The sequence below is a fragment of the Octopus bimaculoides genome, chromosome 2, assembly GCF_046866305.1.
Source record: "Octopus bimaculoides isolate indiv1 chromosome 2, ASM4686630v1, whole genome shotgun sequence".
Classification (NCBI taxonomy): Eukaryota; Metazoa; Mollusca; class Cephalopoda; order Octopoda; family Octopodidae; genus Octopus; species Octopus bimaculoides.
The window spans coordinates 109,773,378-109,789,260 of NC_142929.1; the positions used below are offsets into that span (position 1 = coordinate 109,773,378).

The window sequence follows — 15,883 nt, forward strand, 5'->3', positions numbered from 1 at the left end:
CTTATACAATATTTTGTGCAATGTATTTCTCCTTCAAATACATTTACTTCTTTTGATTAGTCGGTTAAATCAAAAGTTTGGTGCTTATATCAATCAAAAAGATTTAGATGCTACAAAAGTTTTTATTTAATTGTTTTAGAATTTCCTACAACTTCCCAAACGAAAATGTTTTCTAATATATTTACAGCCAAGAGATATCCTTCTTTTAATTCTTTTCAATGTAACTATCAACATTTTTCACGTGCTATAACACGAGTTACTGACACTTGGCATTCTTGAAATTCTCTCAATAGACACTTGGTGGCGTTGTCTACCAGTTACGTCATGTGCACGTTTAAGATGGCGCTAACATAGTGACGTCTGTTTGTACTCGAGGAGCGCTTCTCTTCGCTATTTTTTTCTCTAAGTTAAACCAGATTCATTGGTAGTGCACCATTACTTTGTATATATGAGTAAACTCACCCGGCAAAAATACTTATTCATTTAGCTGGGAAATTTTTGTTTCCAAAATGTCGGAGGAGAGAGACGTGCTTAGTATCACAGACGATGAGGAAAACGATGAATTTGAAGATGAAGGCCACTTGCCAGAGAAACACGGCACTCTAAGTAAATGGACTAACTATCTTCATGGTTGGCAGGATCGGTACGTTGTGCTTAAGGATGGTACTTTCAGTTATTTCAAATCCGCCTCCGAAACAGCTTATGGATGTAGGGGCGCTGTCAGTTTAAACAGAGCCTGTGTGACGGTAAGCAATTATCAACTTTGTCATTTGGTGTCTGGTATTTATTGTGACTTAAATGTGATACAACACTAAAGAAATTTTCTGGAGCTAGATATGTTTTTGTAATGTTAAAAACCCCCCCCAAATGATTTAGAACAGCTGACTTCAGTTTTATTTTCGATTTGGAAAAAATTAAAAGCGAAAACATTTCTTTGACAAGGATGGGTGCGGCTAGTAGCTTTATTTTCATTGTAATTATTATCTTCATAATCGTTTGGAATTCCTGTCCCAAGTTCTAAAGTCTACATTTTCTTGTAAAGTTGTTGAGGAAATTTCCGTTCACCCTCTCTCTGTTTTTCATTCGTTATGTATATATATATATATGTATATATCGATGTAAAAGCTGTTTGTCCTGGCCATGTGAATATCTACAATCCGCCCACAGCACTCTTTGTCCTATCTTTCTCAAGTGTCGCCATGTACATTAATAATGGTGACCGTCTTACTACGTGTCCGTAGTGTCAAAGTTCCTCTGTTCCATATAGACAATTGTTTCCTCCCACTTGTGGTTACATTCCATTCATCAAACTTTTTACAAGAAAACTCGTTGCTTTTTCAGTAACCTCTGAACAATCAATTCGACCATAGTTTTCAGTTCTGGCATCACTGATTGAATTTAAAATCACAAAAACATACGATTTTATTTTATTTTTTTTCGGTTCAGATTTTTCTATTAGAAATACACGAAACATTAAGATAAACTTGAATAGTTTTTGTGCTTAGTTATCGTTGAATTGAACTCGATTCCCATGTAATGTTGATCCTAATAATAAATCTAACTACCAATAAATACGGAGTTTAAAAACTTTACCCTGTCCCGATCCCTTTGCTTGCAGTTAAACTTTGTCTTGATCTGTATATTCACTTCAACCCCGCCCTCCAAATATCTGGAATTATTCCTCCGAGTAACTTGATATCCCCTCCGCCCGCGACGTTTCCATCAGCAACAGTAGCGCCTTCATATTAAACATTAAATTCCTTTCTCTGTCAAATTATATTCTCGTAACAACTTTTTGTTTGCACATTTCTACCTTGTTGTTTTTATTTCTATGCTGTATTTTGTCAACAAGACAGTGTATTAATTGTAGGTTCTTTTATTTAGGTACCAGTAGTATTCTACTGTAATATTCTACTGTTGATTAACCGACCATATTTCTACTTTCCTCTTTACAAACATTGTGTATGGCAAAATATCATGAAATTGTAAGATTACCCGAATTAACGTCAGCAAAATATTTCATTATAGTTCAGTGTTTGTATACAGGTTATGTAGGCTAGTGGTGTATCCTAAACTATCGAGGCCAACTGAGAACTGAAATAAACAGGTTAGATAGATCTACGTCTCTGTTTACATTTAAGGTGTGTTTATTTCATACAAGTTTTGGTATATATATATATTTTTAAAACTGACACAATGTTCTGTTTTGTTATGATTACGCGGTAAACCAATGTCTCCAAGACGCTTCAGGTGTTTGTTGTTTTAACTTTTATGGTTGATTTTTTTTCATTGTAAGGCACTCATTATAAGAATGGAACGTGTTTACTGTGTTAAGAACATTTACATTTTGTCTAGACACAAAGGTCGTGTATTTTTAGAGCTGGGAAATAGTATGTCGTGAGGTTTATGCATTTCTCGAAACTACTAGCTGCGGTGAACGAAGTGAATTGATATCACTTGAGAATTGAGAAAGCGGTTTCGGCTGGCCAAGTTCTTACCTTTCATTTCTTCAACGAGGTCCACCATAGTATTGTTGTTGGTGTTGACGGTATAGTGAAAATGGTAAAGCGTTGGACGGAGTGCCTTGCAGTCAGTCGTCTGTCAACAGCCTTTAATTCAAATTCCCGGTCATTCTCTCAGAATGGATAGAATGAGTCCTATACATGTATTTATTTTGATTCGATCGATAATTTTCCTTACCTATGAATTTTTGTCAAGAAGTCATTATTAAACATTGTCACCTCACCGAATTCGAAATCTTTGGTTTAGCTCGTGTCACAGATTTAGAAAATAAATACATACTGTTAACCCTCATTAAACCATTGCCAGTGAATATCGTAGATATAAAAATGACAAAAATCAATATATTTTGCCAGAATTATGAAGACTGCATTGCGAGTAAAAGGTATCAATTGCATCAATCAATCCCCGACAATTTATTTTCCTGAGATTATTTCACAACACCGCGAACACAGTTGTGATAGAGCCAAGCCTGTTTTATATCTTATCCGAGGGGTGTGGAGTACTTAACCGATTGATATAGGTGGTGCCAGTGTAGCAGGATTAGAGCTGAAACGCTTGCTCGCAGTAGCTAAACAAAACTAAGTGACATTTCCTATTCTCAGTCTTAAGATATTAAATGCAAATTGGAGTTTATGCTCTTGGTCAGTTATTACTGTATAATATTTATGAAGCGTCATACCTTATATCCACCCATCAGTCAATCAACCACAGTCTAGTTTTAGAATCGAAGAGAATTGTACATGCAGTTACATTTTGTTTACAAAAAATAGTATCTTCGGAGTCATAAGATGCAATAAATATACAACTTTAAAGGGATCTTAAAAAGAACCAGTCAGCTAAAACCAGATTCCTTGGATTCTAGATTTTATCATAATTAGTACGATCGCTTTATAGGCAAGATATTCAGTGTACCCTATTTTTCTCTCTCTGCAGAGATGAGGGGCGGCGATTTACATTAACTAGGCTTTTATTTAATCCATCATGGAGTTCTGTGTAAAGTTTTCATGTTTCTTACACACAGTTTTACTAATACACATATTTTCTAAGACATGGAGTTCGTAGTTTTAACTTTTTATTTGCTTATTTCTTTATTTTGGTTCACATCACATGCATTCCACTGTCGAACATGCAGCGTGTTACATCCTACAACAAATTTTCACACCCCTCACTCAGTTTTCTCAGTTAAGTCTCGATTTTTCTCTCTCGGCTCTCACGAAGTAAAACAAACAGTCGTCACTCACTATATCGACACTACCTCTCTCTCTCTTGACACACATATATAGCCAGTAACTGTAAACAACATGCAAGATGTATATGAATATTGTACTAAAACATTAATCGCGTATGCTTTTATTCATACTTGTGTGTTGGGTGGGGCTTAAATAAGCATGGTATGGCTGAACTATAAGGACCCAAGTTCAATTCCACTGCCTGGCACCATAGATAAATGTCATTTTCTATAGCCTTGGATTGATCCATAGCTTGTGATTGAAATTGCGTAGAAAGAAAGTATAGAAGACGGGCGGGTAGATTGTACCCGTAATTCAAAAGGAACAGCCTTGTCGCAAAGTATCATGCTGTTTTTGCTTGAATAAAAGTGCACTTATCTGGAATCTTCAGCCACTTACGTGTTAATCCAGGGGCAGATTATTCTGTTAATCGAGTAACTGAACCCTCTCCACCGAAAGAGAGAAAGTGTGTGTGTGTATATGTATGTATGTATGTATGTATGCACACAGACACACACGAGGGCGTGCTGAAAAGTCACTGTCTTTGGGTAAAAGAAAATACTGGAGGATCAGTTAATTATCATTTCATTCAATATATTCCCATCAGATTTACACTTATTGCAGCGGTCCTTCAGTTTTTCTAAGCCCTGTGAAAGAACTAGGAAGGTTGAGCCTCCTACCAGGCTTTTCACGACACCCTTAAAGCTAAGAACTTTTCAGCACCTCTTGTGTGTGTGTGTGTGTATGTATATATATATATATATATATATATATATATATATATATAAATTTATATATATATTTGATATATAGTGTATCTGTATATATCATCGTTGTTTTATTGCCTACATTTTCATACATGAATGAGTCTAATAAATTCCATTGAGGCAGATTTTCTATGGCCGGATGCCCTTCTTCTCACAAACCCTTATTTGTTTCCAAGTAAGGTAATATTTTCCTGTGGCCTGACATGTTTCTCATGGAAGACTAGAAACGAACAGCACCACTTGTAAGAAGGTGATGCATGCCTGGAATTATCATGCACACAAACACATGTTCCTGTGTAATATATATAAAACTAAACCCACTCACAAAGGCTGGTGGCCAGGGGCTGTAGAAGAGATGGTCATATAACAAAACAATTGGAAGTTTGTATAGGACAGCTTACTGAGGGCTACAAACCAAATCTGTGGTGGTGCAAAGTTCCATTCAGACAAAATGTAACATGGTGTTTGGACAGAGAGGTAGACAGACATAAGAGGTGCAGCAATATCAAAGGAAGGCTTACTAGGAAGATAGTTTTTGTATGTGGTAGATGCTCAGGAGCAATAAACACTGAAAATGTGCAGAGAACAACTTCTGCAACATTCCAGGGAGAAAAACTAGAAGTAGTTGATAGCTTCCGTTACCTAGGCGACCAAGTCAGTAGTGGGGGAAGGTGCACTGAAAGTGTAGCTGCTAGAATAAGAATAGCCTGGGCAAAGTTCAGAGAGCTCTTACCTCTGCTGGTGACAAAGGGTCTCTCGCTCAGAGTAAAAGGCAGACTGTATGACGCATGTGTATGAACAGCCATGCTACATGGTAGTGAAACATGGGCTGTGACTGCTAAGGACATGCGTAAGCTCGCAAGAAATGAAGTCAGTATGCTCCAATGTATGTGTAATGTCAGTGTGCATACTCAACAGAGTGTAAGTACCTTGAGAGAAAAGTTAGACCTAAGAAGCATCAGTTGTGGTGTGCAAGAGAGACGATTGTGCTGGTATGGTCATGTGGCGAGAATGGACGAGGATAACTGTGTGAAAAAGTGCTACACCCTGGCGGTTGAAGGAACCTGTGGAAGAGGTAGACCCAGGAAGACCTGGGATGAGGTGGTGAAGCACGACTTTTGAACATTAGGCTTCACCGAGGCAATGACTAGTGACCGAGACCTTTGGAAATATGCTGGGATCTTTTTTAAAACGGGGGCCACATTTTTCATTAACGAAACGCTTTGAAACTTGGAACACTGGTAGAATGTGTCATATAAAACATCTTTTTCTCTTAGTCTTCTTAAAAAAAAAAAGAAATCCAGAAGTTATTCCATGTTAAAGTTGTGTTATTTCTGTAATTTCAACCAATCACTGACATCCATTCAGCCGATATACATTAAGTGCCGACTACATAAACAAACGATTCTGAAACAATTAACCCTAACCCTAACCCTATGGTTAGGGTTAAAGCAAATTTAAAATGAAAAAAGCAAATAAAACGAAGGTATGGAGATTAAATGTGCTTTACATCGCTTAATCAGCCAAAGGAGTAAATATGAACAACTGAATACTTGTCAGTGATTGGTTGAAATTATCGAAATAAGACAATTTTTTACATGAAATAAATTCGAATACAAAAATATTTTTCTGTTCTATAACACAAAATAGATAAGTATACGAAGTTTGAAAGTCTTTCCGTACCAAAAACACTACGTAAAACATTAATGAAAAATGTGGCCCCCGTTTTAAAATAGATCCATATGCTGTGCGTAAGAAAACCCGACAAGCCAAGTGAGACCATAACCTGTGGCCTATGCCAGGGATGTAGCCAGCCCACTTATGCGTACCTTTCCTTCATTGGACACTAAACTCTACTTGCGAAGACCTGTTTAGGCAAGGGAAATTGAAATCGAACCAAATTCAACGACTGGCACCCATGCCAACTTTTCCTTCATTGGACACTAAACTCTGCTTGCGAAGACCTGTTGGGGCAAGTGAAATTGAAATCCAACCAAATTCGATGACTGGCACCCATGCCAGTGGAGTACTAACAGCACCGTCCTAGCGTGATCATTGCCAGAGCAGCTGTTCGGCTTCCGTGCCGGTGGCACGTAAAAAGCACCATTTGAGCATGATCGTTACCAGCGTAGCCTTACTGGCATGTGAAAAAACATTCGAGCGAGGTCATTGCCAGTGCCTCTGGACTGGGTCCTGTGCAGGTGGCACGTAAAAAACACCATTTGAGCGTGGCCATTGTCAGTACTGCGTGACTGGCCCTTGTGACGGAGGTATGTAAAAGTACCCATTACACTCTTGGAGTGGTTGGTGTTAGGAAGGGCATCCAGCTGTAGAAACTCTGCCAGATCAGATTGGAGCCTGGTGCAGCCATCTGGTTCGCCAGTCCTCAGTCAAAACGTCCAACCCATGCTAGCATGGAAAGCGGGCGTTAAACGACGATGATGATGATGATATATATATATATATATATGTATGTGTGTGTGTGTATGTATATAAAATCTTATTGTCAACTTTCCATGCTGATGTAGGTTAAACAGATAATCCCAGTCAGTCAGTCTTTTCTATTTGGACACTGCTGCTACCATAGACTTGTGCTTGTATTTGTTGTGTCACTTGGTTTCTAAGGCTGGCTGTCCTTATCACTTTACCGAGTATACTTGATGCATTTTTTCATGGCACCAATATTAGAGAGATTGAATAATCTTCAAGATGAAACTAAAAGGACTTCACAACCCTACACTTTCTCTACTCTGTCAACCACTTTACAGGGTGCACTATTTTGTAGTATAGCACAAGAGAGGTTGTTTTGCTCATTAGTCATTCTGGAGATGGAAGTGAAGGGGTTTCTGACATAGCACTAGCACTAAAAGGGGTGGTGCTTTGCACACAGTAAAAGTAGAGGTTATTCAGTAACCTAAGATCTGTAGATGGAACTGGGAAATTGAAGAAAGTGCAATGACAGCAGAATAGCTAGAAAATTGGTGGGTGAAAGGGGCAAAGGAGGTGTGTGTGTGTACACACACACACATGTATATGTATTGATATAGACCTACACATATGTCTTGCTTATGTATGTGTAGTCACTTTAATGAGTGATTGGCTGCTCTTAGCCCTAATGGAAGTACAGGAAATCTAGGACTATAAACTTGATTTATAAGTGAGTAAAGCTCCTTAATATCCTTTTAGTTGCATACTTTCTAAAGATCGCTAGCACTTTCAATCCACCACTTATTTTTCATAGTTCTGGTTTCCTTCTGAATCTAAGACTTCTCAGTTTAATATTGGGCCCATAAATTTTTTGTTTTGATAGTTTTATTCTCTTTGCTTTGTATATACTTGATATACTTTTTAAATACTCATCAAACCAGTCCTTGCTTTGAATTTTTATAGCTACCCCTGCTACTTTCGAAATTTGTTTTTGGAGACATCTTATTTAGCAATACATTTCCAATGAATTGAAACCTTTCTCTTTTGTAATGTCATTTTAGGTGTTCAAAATTTCTTATTTTGAACCTTCAGCTTACAAGACTGTCATTAATGTCAGTGACATCTCTCACAACATTCAAATCTTTCCTTCTAGTTAGATCTCAATGAATCATGTGCCATTTCTGGGAACCTGGCTGCATTCAAGTTACTTTGTGAATCTTTTGATGTTTAAAGAACATGCTGCTAGTAGTGAATTTCACTGTGCACACACATGGTGGATTCTCTAGGCTGTTTCAGCATATGTAGTGTGTTGTCCAGTTAGTTATTCAATCAACTGAATGACATGTTCATTGAATTAAAATGCAGAGTAGCTGAATATTCCAGACATGTGTACACATGATGTAGTTCCCAAGTAAAATCAGCATACGACAGTGACTGGATAATGGTGGATGTTTGAATTTTAGATATAATCCCCCTATCTGATGAGTTTTTACCCAATTTCCACCTTCCTAGTTAGTTTCATTCACAATGCTTGGGTCAACCCAAAGCTATGACAAAGGCATTTGTGCAGAATGTCACGCAGTGGGATTGAAACTTGGATATCATTGATGAAAAGCAAATTTCTAAACCACTCAGCTATGTCTTCATCCAGGCATTGATTAATAAAATAAATTAGGATCTTTATGATTTGACGGGCAACATTTTTCTATGTAGTGTTTTTGGTACCGAAACACTTTCAAACTTCAAATACTTGTATATTTTGTGTTATAGAACAGATAAAAAATTTTGTATTCGAAGTTATTTCATGTAAAACGAAATCGGTAATTTCAACCAATCACTGACGTCTATTGAGGTGAAAACAATTACGCTGTGGAATGTAAACAACGGTGTTACGGGGTAATTTTCCCTTGAATAAAATTAGTGCCGTTGTTTGTCAACAAAAACTATCCGTTGTCAACAACAGCTATCAGCAGTATATATTTCGTTTGTCACTGTTATTTATGACATCGTTCGTGCATTTGTACTGGTTTTAGCTTTAGGGTTTTAGGGTTCGGGTTTTAGAGTTAGGGTTAGTTTTAGGATTACAGTTAGGGTTATGATTATTTTTGCCATAACCTTAACTCTAACTCATAACCCTAACCCTAAAACCCTAACCCTAACCCTAAAACCCTAAACCCTTACTAGGGAATAACGATATAATTAAACAGGGAATAACACACTTGACACCGAACAGCACTAACTGTATTCAGCTGAATAGACGTCAGTGATTGGCTGAAATTACAGAAATACGAAAACTTTAACATGAAATAACTTGCGATGTACAATTTTTTGTTAAGAAGGTTAAGAGAAGTTGTTTTATATGACACATTCTACCAGTGTCCCAAGTTTGAAAGTGTTTCGTTAAGAAAACAAGTGTTGCCCGTCAAATCATTAAGATCCATAAATTATTGTAAAAAATTGTAATAAATATAAATTATTGTAATAAATAGTTTGTATTGTTTTATATATATGTGTATGTATGAAGGGGCATAGCCAAGTAGTTTGGGTGTTGGGTTAATGAGTGTAGGATTGTGGATTTAGTCCTCAGAGTGGGTGGCATGTTGTATCTTTCAGCATGGCACTTTATTTCATTTCTGTCTACTCAGATGAAATTGAATACCAGTTGAGTACTGGTGCGACTCACAATCACTAGTTGGGCTGAGGGTTACATATTTATGTCCGTCTGTGACTACATAAGCACCTAAATCAATTAATGAAAGGTTGGTACGTTACCAGGTCAAGCTCACTTGTGAGTGATGGTTATGTTTTTGGTTATATATATGAATGAGAGAGAGAACGAAAATAATGAAAACAGATAAGTTTGTTTGTAAATTTAGTTCCATAAAGAAACTCTCCAGTTTTGATTTTTTTTCTTCTCTCTATGTATTTTGTAATCTTTCTAGCCAGTAAAAGGAAGCTTGAAATGAGTTCTCTACGCGGTTTTTTCTTTTAATATATAAGAATGCATATGGCATTCTAAATATTGTTTATATATATATATATATCATGTAATTTAAACTGCACTAATATGTGTATGTATATATATATGTATATATGTATATATATATATATATGTATGTATATATATATGTATGTATATATATGTATGTATGTATGTATGTATGTATATATATATATATATATATATATATATATAGAGAGAGAGAGAGAGAGAGAGAGAGAGAGAGAGAGAGAGAGAGAGAGAGAGAGATCCCCTTTGGTCATGAATGACCATGAGATTACACCTAGAAAGTTACCCTCCGAGGCACAAGTCTGGGCAAGGTTGTGGAAGGCCAGCAGTCACCCATGCATTCCAGCCTCCCCTCTCCATACCACTGATGTTATCCAAGGGAAAGGCAAAGGCCGATACAGCTTGGCACCAGTGATGTTGCAACTCATATATATATATATATATATATATATATATATACATATATATATATATATATATATATATAATACAAACTATTGATATGTTACTCTGCTTTCATGTTTTAATTGGTGGTTAATTAGGCTTTTAGTAGAAAGTGGGTTATACATCTTTAGATTGTATACCTGACTTTCTACTATAAAATAAGAGAAATAGATGGAACGCTGAACTCCAGACTAAACAACTTAAACAACGTTTATTTACTTGGTAAAACATACATATCTCTTAGTTATACATCTTTAGAGGTGAGAATAACGAGCTGTCGAGTATAAGACCGAAAGATGTAGAGACAGCTTTAAACATACGTCCATGCTCGATCGCTGGCCAGCGTGAAAGAGAATGAATTGAGCGGGAAACGCTTGCTTTATTAATTCTACGCATGCGTAAGACTGCGCAGGCGTTACTACAGAGCTCCCTCGCCAGAGCGGAAACGCACGATAAATAAAATCTGTTAGAACGCCTGAGGCAGGATGGCCACTGAAAAACCACCCACAAGATGTGGTACAAACACACACAAAGAAAATTCCAAGAAATAAAACGTACACTTGTGAAATACATGCAACGTATAAATGAAATGACAATGACAAAACAACCGTGATGACAACTGTCCAGGAATACTGGAATCACGCGATGTAAAAGTCTTAGAGTTTGTTTTCCCTGAAAGGAAAGAAAATGTATGAGTGCACAAGTGTGTGTGTGAGAAAAAAGACAGAACAAATGAAAGTGTCTGTAGAATAGACTGCGAAAAAATCCCAAAACACCGAGATAGAGTACATTGATGAAAACGTCGGCGCAGGAACTGCTCTAGCTGTGTTCTGTATGTGTGGTGGTAATGATTCAGTTGAAACTTGGTGACGTCGGGGGGAAAGCTTGTAATTGATAGTAGTAATTGTTGTCGTCACGGTGGTAATCTTGGTTGGCGCACGACGCTGGTGGCGAAAAGGCTGTTTGGTGATGAGTGTTTGAAGAGGTACGCTTTTACAGAACGATCGACAGACACAATTTCTGTACGACCATTAGCGAAAACCTCGAAGAAAAATTTTCTTAACCAAAGATGAAAGAACGACCGTGTGAAATGAAATGAATAACAAGAGTTATTGTGTGGCATAAAAGATGTATGTGTAATGTGAGAGTGTGAATGCGACATATAAGAACATAAAAAGCAGGCCGTAAATCCTGTCTGTTTTTCGTGAGTGGAAAAAAATCCACTCTAACAGAGACGAGAATAAAAACCGCTCTTGTTGAGTCGTGTTGACTATGGTTGGAGATGTTGGTAATGAGTCAGTCTCCATGGCTGTATTTGTTCTTTAGTCGAGGTTCACCAGTTATAAGTTGGTAATCCGTAGTTCATGCTGCGTTTTTTCTTCGTCGGGGGTCACCACTTTAGTAGAAAGTGCGTTATACATCTTTAGATTGTATACCTGACTTTCTACTAAAAAATTGAAGAAATTGACGGAACGCTGAACTCCAGACTAAACAACTTAAACAACATTTATTTACTTGGTAAAACATACATATCTTTTAGTTATACATCTTTAGAGGTGAGAATAACGAGCTGTCGAGTATAAGACCAAAAGATGTAGAGACAGCTTTAAACATAAGTCCATGCTCGATCGCTGGCCAGCGTGAAAGAGAATGAATTGAGCGGGAAACGCTTGCTTTATTAATTCTACGCATGCGCAGGCGTTACTACAGGCTTTAATGAAAGTTGTTTACTCTACAGGATTTTTAAATGTTACTATAATGTAAACATTTGCAAAAGAAGTTTTGTTAGACCAGTACAGGGATATAGCAGTTACATGGGGTATAAATCTAAATGAGCAAAATCATTTTGCTTTCTGTATGTGCCTGAGAAAAACAGATAGATAGATAGGTAGGTAGATAGAATGGAAAGCATTGTAAGCTAAGAAATAGTAGAGGGAAAGAGGAAGAGGAAAAAAATTGATTATGAAAAGTCAGGTAAAGGTGTTTTAGATAAAGTATATTCAATTGAAAAAAGATAGTCAGTGTGTGTGTGTGTATTTATTTTATCACCAATGATATTCTGAAATATTGATCTACAAAAGTTTTATTTTTTGGGTTTTGAAAGTTTTAAAAATTACAATCAAACAAGAGTAGCATCCATTTCTGATATTGGTTTCAAATTTTGGCACAAGGCCAGTAATTTCAGGGGAGGGGGTAATTCAATTCCATAGACCCTAGTGATCAACTGGTACTTATTTTATCAACCCTGGAAGGATGAAAGGCAAAGTTGACCTTGGTGGAATAGCTTTTTCTGATATTAACCACATATAGTAGATGTCGATGAAATGTTTAATTTCTGTGATGTTTTAGCTTCTTTATACAAAACATTCACGCATTAATTAATATTAACCAAGATGCATACGCACATTCCATTTCTGACCACATGCTACCCCACAACACATCTACCAATGACAAACAACATCTAAAAATTTGAGACATAATGATTAAATTATTATGAAACACAATCCACAAATCAATCTTCCCAGTTATACCACATCTTTGTGTAAATGAGAATCATATTCCACTCTCCAATATGCTGTGATAAATCATATGAGCTGCAATGTGACAGTCTGAACATATGCTGTCTCTACTCTCCATCTGTTGGTGTACTCCAGCAGAGTGTACTACAGCAGAGATGGGAAAATGGACTTATAGTATGGTCCTCTGCACTTATTGTAACTTATGCAACTTGGCACAAAGTTTGCAGATCTTTTGAGCCATTGCTGCTGCAGTCACTTCTATGAATATGTGTTCTTTATGCTTCTCTAGTAGGATATGAGTTGTGTTTTTTGAATGTTATAGTAGTGCTCTGGGGTTTTGTATATGTGACTTGATGTTTGGTGGTAGATTTTCATGTAGTGATATGAACTGTAGGTGTTGTTGAATAAACTGTGTTCCTTCTTTGGATGTCTTCCTTCATTGGACACTAAACTCTGGTTGCGAAGACCTGTTGAGGCAAGTGAAATTAAAATCGAACCAAATTCGATGACTGGCACCCGTGCCAGTGGAGCGCTAACAGCACCATCCGAGCGTAATCATTTCCAAAACAGCTGTCTGGCTTCCGTGCCGGTGGCATGTAAAAAGCACCATTTGAGCGTGATCATTACCAACGCCGCCTTACTGGCACTTGTGCCAGTGGCATATGAAAAAACATTCAAGCGAGGTCGTTGCCAGTGCCGCTGGACTGGCTCCTGTGCAGGTGGCATGTAAAAAACACTATTTGAGCATGGCCGTTGCCAGTACCGCCTGACTGGCCCTCGTGCCGGTGGCACGTAAAAGCACCCACTACACTCTGAGAGTGGTTGGTGTTAGGAAGGGCATCCAGCTGTAGAAACTCTGCCAGATCAGATTGGAGCCTGTTGCAGCCATCTGGTTCGCCAGTCTTCAGTCAAATTGTCCGACCCATGCTAGCATGGAAAGCGGACGTTAAATGGTGATGATGATGATTTTGTTGTTTGCTTGGTGTTGCATTATGTGTAAGTTATTTGAAGTTGTTCTAGTGACATGGGGTGTGGCTATAGTTTTTGTTGATACTAATTATACTATATAATGGTTTACTGTTTTGTGGTTTATGTTAGAATGTCATTTTTCTGTTTATCTAAAGTTTTTTGTTTTCTCTGTTTAGCAGTTTGATACCAAGTTATATTTCAAGTTATAATTAGTTTCTGTATGTTGTTTGAGGTTATCCTTTGTTTTCATGAAATTGGCCATTTCTGGTGTTTAATTGAGCTTGTACTTTTTAATGTTGTCATGTGGAATATCTATATCATATGCTTAGAATTTTGATGAATGTATGTACTGCAGTGTCTATGGCAGTGATAGTTGTCTTCTTAAATTCTAAAAAACTTTGATTGTTTCTTGGTGAAACTTAACTCATTTTTTTTTTTTTTTTTTGTGGAGAGTCGTTTGTAAAAGTGTTTTTGTTTTCTTTAGGATGTGCAGGTGTATTGTAATAATTATTAGGTGGTCTGAAGAAAGATGGGGAGTTGTTTACCGGTTGTTTGATATTTTTGTTCATGTTGTTTAATAGTGTTTGTATGAATATCTCACTGTGATCATCTTGTCTTTTTTCTGTATTAGTTTATCCTGTATATTTAACCATTTTTAAAGATGTTGGGTTGGTATTGAGGAAAATTTGGCTATGACTTATCGTGGGCTGAAGGCTGCATACAAGTTTCCTTTGCTAGATTATAGTTACTTGTTGCAATCATTTGTCATGTTTTGTGAGGTTCAGCCTCTTGAGATCAACTTTCACTTCTTAGCATAACTTTCTTGATTTTCCTCCTCTGTAGATTCCTATCACTATCAACTATCATATGCATAACATGTCCATTCCAGCACAATCCCATGTCTGACCCTCTACTTCTGATTCCTCTTACATTCAGCTTCTCACAACTGATTTGGTCTCTCTTGTTCATGCACATTGACATTACGCACTGGAGTAATTGCATAACCTTTCCATTCTGTGTTCAGTGCCCAATTTTTTGTTACTATACATCATCATACTTTGTACATAATCATTATACAACCTGTCCTTTTCTCAGAAAGAAAATCCTTTTCTGAGAAAGAAAATCCTTTTCTTAGAAAGAAAATCCTTTTCTTGCTAACATAGGTATTAGTTTCCAGAACTTTTTGTACTCCATAGTCTGTCTACAATGTTTTTAAAACTGCCATCTCTACTACAAATTAGGTCATCTACATAACAAAAACTAATAGCTTCTTAGCATTTCAAAAACAAATTATTTCATGGCTGCTAACAACTTTTATGCAACAACTACATTTGAAGTCTTTCTTTTTTGTCAGCTTACCTTGATCTTACTACACATCTTGTGGACCTAACGTAGAGGTATTATGCCTATGAATCTCCATCACTTTTATTGTTTTAACATGTGCTTCAGTATATTCTAACATTACATTTTGCTAATGAATGAGGAAGAGAGAACTCATGTTATTGTTTATTTAAATGAAATTTCTTTTTTACTATGTCTTCCCTTTCTGTTTGCTTAACTCCTTGCGAACCAGTATTTTACACAGAATATACTCTATGATCTCAGTGGTTCTTGCTCTTTTTGATTTCCTGGTTCATTAGAGATCAGACATAAAGTTATTGGTGCTCCTACCTGGAAAATTAAAACTATATTTTAAAGTTAAAAAACTTTTTAAATATAGAAAAACTATTGCTTATGTTTTACTAATTATGCTTATGTATTATGAAATTATGAAGAACATATTTTTCAAAATACCCAAGCATTGGTATGGATAGTCTAAAGCCCTAAATTATACTTTTAAGATTTTGCATTGCACTGAGATACCACTTGAAAACTGCTGACCTATCTACTTCTTTTCTGTACATCAAACTTTCTAGATGGCAGAGTTTTGCATTCGTTTTTGCTAACTAAAACTTTGTCTCAGGTTTACTTTAAGGCCTATCAATTCTAGGTTTT

The 15,883-nt window shown here is 36.7% G+C and overlaps 1 protein-coding gene across 7 annotated transcripts in view; it reads left to right on the forward strand.

Annotated features, from left to right (window-relative positions):
- Positions 1–315: 315 nt before the first annotated feature.
- Positions 316–15,883, forward strand: part of LOC106870404 (ceramide transfer protein) — a 128,330-nt gene continuing 112,762 nt past the window's right edge. For all 7 annotated transcript variants that reach the window (XM_089347485.1, XM_052978596.2, XM_052978599.2 and 4 more), the window contains exon 1: positions 316–746. In XM_089347485.1, coding sequence (XP_089203611.1) covers positions 510–746 — 237 coding nt within the window. In that variant the 5' untranslated portion in view covers positions 316–509. The remainder of the gene's footprint in view (positions 747–15,883) is intronic.